The sequence below is a fragment of the Osmerus mordax genome, unplaced genomic scaffold (genome assembly GCF_038355195.1).
Source record: "Osmerus mordax isolate fOsmMor3 unplaced genomic scaffold, fOsmMor3.pri Scaffold_204, whole genome shotgun sequence".
In the NCBI taxonomy this organism is placed as follows: Eukaryota; Metazoa; Chordata; class Actinopteri; order Osmeriformes; family Osmeridae; genus Osmerus; species Osmerus mordax.
The window spans coordinates 15,387-23,846 of NW_027120516.1; the positions used below are offsets into that span (position 1 = coordinate 15,387).

Here is an 8,460-nt window from a genome sequence, read left to right on the forward strand (position 1 = left end):
GTCCGCCATTTTGTCTGCAGCTGTGTTTCGTCTGTCATTTCGGGGCGAGGAGAATAAGGAGCTAATAGCTAACGTTGTTGTGTAAATTATCAGTTTTCCACCGCCAAAATGGCGAAACTGTGTGTGTTTAGAGAATTTATCAGTGAGATATTATCAACGGCAGCTTTAGAGATATTCGGAGTGGTTGAAAAAACGCTTATTGAGTACAAAGAAGAAATCTCTCGTTCCGAGGAGGAGAGAAAGCGGCTACAGCGGCTGTTGAACGTTGTTACTCAACCCAATATTGCAGGTTCGTTATCTATACTTTGATGTTATAACCTGCTTTGTCTAGAATCGTTCCGTTTGATATGAAGTAGCCTCACCAGAACAGTGATCGCTTTTGTGTAGCTTTCTGTCCCAGTGTTGGTGTAATTATCTTACACACCTGAAAACAGAATTGTTTACATGAGAAGATTTTAAACATTTTATAGTAAGAACGCGCGATTGTCAAGATTCACTAGGACAACATCACAATAAGCAGATACAAGCTTTACTAAAACATTAATTTATTTGTCTCTACCACACGAAACAGTTACCCTATAGTAGCTACACATTTGACACTGCTTTATGTTACTCTGAGCTAGCTCTTGCCATTTTAGCTAACCTACATCCCAATCCAAATACATTTCTGCCCGACTTTGTTCACTGTCAGTTCTGTTGTGGCACTTCCTACACGATACATTTAACAAGCACTCTTACCGTTTCCATAATTCAATAAATGTATCCTCCGTTTCTCCTGTCTCCCGTGTGCGAGATACAAAGGTTTGCTTGTTGCTAGGTTACGGTTCGTGACGCTTTCCCTGTCAGTCAGTTCGCGATTGTGGGTTTCAACTCAACATTCAATCGTTGCTACTTTCTTAGCTTAGTTACAGATCTTTTATGTTATTATTAAGTGTCCAAGTATTTTTGGTTCATTATGACACTATGGGGGGACAAATTAGACTTTTGTGGGTTGCCAACGTTTAGGTATTTCATGGGAAACACTGCTCTTCTGTTCCCAGAAGTGCAGCAGCTCTCTCTCCTGGAGCCCCCACAGATTAAAGAGGAACAGGAGCTGTGGACCAGTCAGGAGGAAGAGCTGCAAGGACTGAAGTCTGAAACTACAGACTTCATACTCACCAGGGAGCCAGAGTTTTCAAATTTGAAAATGTCCAAATTACATATGATAAGAGAATTTCTTAGTGAACGACTAACAACGGCAGCTTCAGAGATTTTCGGGGCCGTTGAAATAACATTTACTGAGTACAAAGAAGAGATCTCTCATTTCAAGGAGGAGAGCGTGCCAATACAACGGCTGTTTGACATAGTGGCTCAACCTGAGATCAAGCTACACCGAACAGGTTCATATTATTAATACTTTCATGTTATAACCTGTTGTGTGTCGAGTCCAGGAGACTTGCTAGACATAAACCCCCACAGGGCCCCAAACTCATCTCTCCTTTCTGCTTCCCTGTCCATGCTTCATCCAAAGAATTGTCTGATGTCTGTTGTCTTGCCTCTTGTTCCCCCAGAAGTGAAGCAGCTCTCTCTCCCGGAGCCCCCACAGATTAAAGAGAAACAGGAGCTGTGGACCAGTCAGGAGGAAGAGCAGCTCCAAGGACTGAAGTCTGAAACTACAGACTTCATATTCACTTCTCTCGGTGTGAAACGTGATTCTGATCAGGAGGGCTCCTCTGAATGTTCACATGTTGACCAGACTGTTAAAGTGGAGGACAGAGAAGGAGACTCTCTACCCACCAACACAACTGAGGAGCAAATCAAAGCAGAGCCTCATGTACAAGACTCTGCAGAATCAGGCAGTGACTCTCAGCCCCTCTCTGTTGTAGCTCCAGACTGTCCTGCAGCTCAGAGTTTGGAGGAGGAGGAACATGGAGGAGTGCTGCCCTTGCGAGAGACGATCAATTCAACAGTAACACAAGTACATTCAGCTGTGCCAGGGGGAACGATGCCACAGGCAAGTACCACAGGAGTGAAAGTACATAAGTGTCAAGAATGTAGTAAACTCTTTTCTAAAAGTGGTACACTGGCTAGACATATGAGGACTCACACAAGAGAGAAATTGTATCCATGTCAGGAATGTAAGAAAGCCTTTACTTCCAAACTGCAACTGGTGGAACATACAAGAACACACACCGGAGAGAAACCTTACCAGTGTCAAGAATGTAAAAAATGCTTTACTCAAAATAGTAGTCTGGTTAAACATATGAGGACACACTCAGGAGAGAAATCTTATCAATGTCAGCATTGCGAGAACAGATTTAGCCGGAAGGATCATATGGTTGAACACATGAGGAAACACACAGGAGAGAAACCTTACCAGTGTCAGGAATGTAAACAATTCTTTGCTCAACATGGTAGTCTGGTTAAACACATAAGGACACACACAGGAGAGAAACCGTATCCGTGTCAACAATGTAACAGGAGATTTAGCCAGAAATCTACTCTGGGTAAACACATGAGTATACACAGGAGCTCACCCAGATCAGGGACAGGAGTGCAGTAACAGCTATAGTTACAAATCAAATCTTATTGGTCATATGTGAACATAAAAATAGGGTTGCTGTCAACAACGTGTAAAACATGTGTAGTTTTGGCAATGACACACACAGAGATGAAACTGTCAAAAATCTTGTTAAAGTTTGACTTGGTTTCAAAAATGAAACTAAATCCAAGCAGCATTGAACAGATCCCAGCCTTGTTTGGGATTTCAGCGATCACTGAATTTGGAGTCGGACTGAAACTGGAGTTAGCGCCCGTTAATGCCATTCGATGTTTGTGTTATGGATTATAGTTCATAACTAGCTTGTGTCATTTATCAGGGTTCCCAATTCCTTTACCGAAGACGACTACTGATATATATTTTTGCCTTTTCAATTAACCTGTCAACATTATCACAAACGTAACCAGCACAGCGACAATATTTATTTGTGTTTCAATTTAATTTATAATGTTTATTATTTGGGCTAATTTGTGTCTTAAATAAACTGTTCTGAACCTGATTTCAAGACTTGCGTCAATCTATTCACTCCATCTACTTCATGTGGATAAGGAATTCCCTTGGCAGCCACTAACACACTATACTTAATCTACTGACACAGACGGGAGTCCAAAACAGTGTGTCTTCAGGCTAGCTCACCTCTACAGCCTGCCCTGTGTGTCTTCAGGCTAGCTCACCTCTACAGCCTGCCCTGTGTGTCTTCAGGCTAGCTCACCTCTACAGCCTGCCCTGTGTGTCTTCAGGCTAGCTCACCTCTACAGCCTGCCCTGTGTGTCTTCAGGCTAGCTCACCTCTACAGCCTGCCCTGTGTGTCTTCAGGCTAGCTCACCTCTACAGCCTGCCCTGTGTGTCTTCAGGCTAGCTCACCTCTACAGCCTGCCCTGTGTGTCTTCAGGCTAGCTCACCTCTACAGCCTGCCCTGTGTGTCTTCAAGCTAGCTCACCTCTACAGCCTGCCCTGTGTGTCTTCAGGCTAGCTCACCTCTACAGCCTGCCCTGTGTGTCTTCAGGCTAGCTCACCTCTACAGCCTGCCCTGTGTGTCTTCAGGCTAGCTCACCTCTACAGCCTGCCCTGTGTGTCTTCAGGCTAGCTCACCTCTACAGCCTGCCCTGTGTGTCTTCAGGCTAGCTCACCTCTACAGCCTGCCCTGTGTGTCTTCAGGCTAGCTCACCTCTACAGCCTGCCCTGTGTGTCTTCAGGCTAGCTCACCTCTACAGCCTGCCCTGTGTGTCTTCAGGCTAGCTCACCTCTACAGCCTGCCCTGTGTGTCTTCAGGCTAGCTCACCTCTACAGCCTGCCCTGTGTGTCTTCAGGCTAGCTCACCTCTACAGCCTGCCCTGTGTGTCTTCAGGCTAGCTCACCTCTACAGCCTGCCCTCTCTGTGTGGGATCTGGCATGTTATATTCAAACACTGCTGTCTGCAGGTGAGCTATGGTTTTATGCTGTACCATATAAGCTATTTTGACAAATGACAGAAGGTTTATAAGTAACATAATTATGGTAACATCACTAGCATGTTGGATGCTCACAAGACTCTTTCATGAATAATTGATTTATTTGTGTCAGATATGCACATGTACACTTGCATTTACATGGAATAGACCTGATTGATTGTTGACTGTTTGATAAAAATAGCTGCACCATTATACTATAAGACAAGCCTACTAGTTCTAATAAGATAATGAGCATTAAAAAAGTTGTCCAGCAAGAAGCATGTGAATCTATAAATGAATCAGTGTAAAAAAACAGTGAAAAATAAATAGTGATTAAGCCTACTAACTGCAGGTTTACCATAACCAACATGCTGCTGTCTATAATATCAAACTGGCTATGAAACAAGTAAAAGCATTAACCTCTTCAGAATCCTGTTAAATTTGCCTGAAAACGCCTAAACAGCATACCCAAAGTAAATTGGAAGCTGTTCTTGAACCATTTGGAGTACATGCATGTAAATGATCTCTTTTGAAAGCTGACACTCTGAAGTTATGTCCCCTGTTGTCAGGACCCCTGTCAGTCCTACTAGTGTTGAGTAATAGAAGCTTGAACACAAGGAAAGTGAAAATTTCTATTTCCGTCTAGATTTTGTTTTGAAAACAGAGGCCTGAAGAGGCCTAGAGGTGGTAGGTATTAGCTGGAAGACTAAATTGGACCACAGGTTGAAGCCTTACCCAATTCAAATCAAAAGTCAAACATAATACCACAATATATTCATATTTGACACATGTTTTTATAAGAGTACATCCATTCATTTTCTAAAAGGGCCTTTTGGAGACTCCAAAATGACCCTTTGTAACCAAGGTCAAATACTCAGGATAAAAGGTATTATTTTTCATAATTGTTATCTCTAATGAAAGGTGGTACTTAGAACTATCATATATAATAGCTAAATCCCTAATTAGTATTACTGAAACACAAAAATTGAAGCATGAACACATTGGAGTGCTTTATCTGATTCCCAGGATTGGCGCACAAAGAAAACTGATTCTTTCAACCCTATTGCGCAATCGACTTTTATTTTGACGGCTCCACAGACACATACAAATGAGGTATTGGCATTTTCAGCTAGCTTTCAGCTACAAGGCTAACGAGCTCATTTCAGAGCCAGCTGAAGCCAGTTCGAGAAATTTGTTTAGAAAGAGTGTGGGGGGGGGGGGGCGGGGGGGGGCAGGACGCACAGACCTAATTGGCTTTAGAGGGCTGTCAACGGGGCATGGAAGGTCCTATTGGGTCAAACAAGGTGTCAATCAAAAGGGGAGGGTTCAACGGACATTTTGATCCCTCCATATCGTATTTTCTCCGTTTCTAACCGGAGGAATGTGCACTTTTATCTGAGCAAGTTGTTTCTTCCGTCGGCTAACTTGCATAATGAAACAAAGGATAATGGCTATTCATGAACGTAAAACATTGTATTTGGAGAATTACTTTACATGGTTAGATACTTTGAACCCTTGGGAATGTACGCAGATCAAGTTTTGATGTGTTGGTTGCATACCTGGACGACACCAAACCTTTGAGGGTAAGTAGAGACGTTTGGCTTTGTAAACATCACCAAAGTGGTGACTGGACAAAGACGTTGACTAAACTTGTTGTTGTGACTCGATCTTGAAATGGTTTACATATCTACAAGCACAAGAATCGTAGCTTTCCAATGATGTATAACATGTGTAGCGTCTAAAAAGTATATTTGTTAGAATTTAGTGCGTCGTAACTGAGGAAGGGGGGGGCAGCATTTTTGTACCGCGGGCGGTACAGGAAAGTCAACAGGTTAAGCTATGATGCTACATATATGCTAACTATGTTCACAACGAGAGACTTAAATGTATCTTTAAAGTATTCTATGTTTATGAATCGTACACAACTAAAATACTCATTAGCATTTGATATGTGAAGAATAAAAACAACTTACAGCCATTGCTCTCAAACTAACAAGGACAAGTTAACTAAAGTCTTGTTCCATTCTTCACACTGTGTCATGTGCACTGACAAATTAAATTCACGACCAAGTGTAATATTGTTGACACTGTTAAGACTTCTCTCCTGAGTGTGTCCTCATGTGTCCATCCAGACGACTCTTATGAGCAAACTGTTTGCTGCACTGTTGACACTGATACGGTTTCTCCCCCGTATGTGTTCTTATATGAGACACCAATTGATTGTTCTGGCTAAATCTTTTGTTACATGCTAGACACTGATATGGTTTCTCTCCTGTGTGAGTCCTCATATGATCAACCAAAGTAGCTTTATGACTAAAAGCGCTGTTACATTCTTGACACTGAAATGGTTTCTCTCCTGTGTGAGTCCTCATATGTTTAACCAGACTACCATTTTGAGCAAAGACTTTGGTACATTGTTGACACTGATAAGGTTTTTCCCCTGTGTGTGTCCTCAAGTGTTGAACCAGGTTTACCTTGTATGTAAAGAGTTTGCTACATTCCTGACATTGATACGGTTTCACTCCTGTATGTGTTCTCATATGCGCAACCAAACTATCTTTGCGGCTGAAAGTGTTGTTACATTCTTGACACTGAAATGGTTTCTCTCCTGTGTGTGTCCTTATGTGTTCAATCAGACCACCCTTTTGAGCAAAACATTTGCTACAATGTGGACGGACACTGATAAGGTTTTTCTCCTGTGTGTGTCCTCATGTGTTCAACAAGATTAGTCTTAAAAGTAAAGAGTTTGCTACACTGTTGACACTGATAAGGTTTATCTCCTGTGTGTATCCTCATATGCGCAACCAAATGTGACTTACGACTAAATGTTTTGTTACATTCTTGACACTGACATGGTTTCTGTCCTGTGTGTGTCTTCATATGATTAAGAAGATTTGACTCAAGACTAAATGTCTTACTACATTCTTGACACTGATGTACTTTTACTCCTGTGGGACTTGCCTGTGGCATCTTTCCACCTGGCACAGCTGAATGTACTTGTGTTATTGTTGAATTGATCGTCTCTCGCAAGGGCAGCACTCCTCCATGTTCCTCCAAACTCTGAGCTGCAGGACAGTCTGGAGCTACAACAGAGAGGGGCTGAGAGTCACTGCCTGGTTCTGGTGCTGCATAGTCTTGTACATGAGGCTCTGCTTTGATTTGCTCCTCAGTTTTGTTGATGGGTAGAGAGTCTCCTCCTTCTCTGTTCTCCACTTTAACAGTCTGGTCAACATGTGAACATTCAGAGGAGCCCTCCTGATCACAGTCATGTTCCACACTGAGAGAAGTGAAGTCTGTAGTTTCAGACTGCAGTCCTTGGAGCTGCTCTTCCTCCTGACTGGTCCACAGCTCCTGTTCCTCTTTAATCTGTGGGGGCTCCAGGAGAGAGAGCTGCTGCACTTCTGGGAGACAGAAGAGAAAGGAAAAAAATAGTAATCTTCATTCATCTGTTACTCAACTCACTCAACAAAACCTCTATGTTTGGTAGAAAAACATGACCAATTAATTAAGACAAAACCGGACTTACCATATTACACTACATAGACACAAATACTTTATACTAGTTGAGAGCTCGACCTTTAGTGTGGTACAAGTGACAGGAGAGGCAAGAAAACAGATGTAGCCTTCGTAAAGGACAGTCTGGTTGATAGACCACCTTCTATTAGTTGTATTATTTCATTGAATGTGCACCATCTTCTGGAGAACTGACAGCTAAAACCCTCTGAAGAGAAACATGCTCCTGACAATCCCTCCACCGTCACTCGATAGGATGACTAACGTTGTCAACAAGGAAGACTGTCGACTAAAATTATAATGAAATATAACGCTGTGGACCATGTCATGATGCAACAGCACCAACCACACCTTTCCAATCTAGCTTCCCTCCTCCTACATGACATAACGATTCTACACACAGCAGATTATACCATGAATGTATGAATATCAAACCTGTTTTGTATAACTTTATCTTTGGTTGAGTAACAACGTTCATCAACCGCCGCTTCCTCTCCTCCTTGGAACAAGAGATTTCTTCTTTGTACTCAGCAAAAGTTATTTCAATGGATCCAAAAATTTCAGTAACTGCTGTTGATAATCTCTCACTGAAAAATTCTCTCATCATATGTAATTTGGACATTTTCAAATTTGAAAACTCTGATTCCTGGGTGAATATGGAGTCTGTAGTTTCAGACTGCAGTCCTTGGAGCTGCTCTTCCTCCTGACTGGTCCACAGCTCCTGTTCCTCTTTAATCTGTGGGGGCTCCGGGAGAGAGAGCTGCTGCACTTCTGGGGGAAGGAGAGGCAAGACAACAGTTAGATGTAGCCGCTGTAGGGACAGTTTGGTTGGTCAGTTATCATTTTGTCACTAAAACAGTTCAGTCATGCCAAAATAAATGGCAGTCTAATATGTCTGGCTACAAAATTCTTTTGGACCAGTTGAAATTAAACAATGTAGGTCTATCTGTAGAATCTGGCATGGTTTGTATGTTAAAC

The 8,460-nt window shown here is 42.3% G+C and overlaps 2 protein-coding genes across 2 annotated transcripts; one reads left to right on the top strand and one right to left on the bottom strand.

Annotated features, from left to right (window-relative positions):
- On the top strand, positions 1 to 3,031 carry LOC136939508 (histone-lysine N-methyltransferase PRDM9-like). Its single transcript, XM_067232131.1, has 3 exons — positions 1 to 289; positions 1,041 to 1,379; positions 1,551 to 3,031. The coding sequence occupies exons 1-3, from the start codon at positions 109 to 111 to the stop codon at positions 2,540 to 2,542; spliced, it is 1,512 nt and encodes a 503-aa protein (XP_067088232.1). The 5' UTR covers positions 1 to 108; the 3' UTR covers positions 2,543 to 3,031.
- Positions 3,032 to 5,829: 2,798 nt separating this feature from the next.
- On the bottom strand, positions 5,830 to 8,217 carry LOC136939509 (zinc finger protein 436-like). The gene is given in 3 exon segments (XM_067232132.1): positions 5,830 to 6,635; positions 6,637 to 7,370; positions 7,918 to 8,217. Coding segments are annotated over 3 exon segments (1,497 nt in total). The 5' UTR covers positions 8,105 to 8,217; the 3' UTR covers positions 5,830 to 6,059.
- Between the last annotated feature and the right edge of the window lie 243 nt (positions 8,218 to 8,460).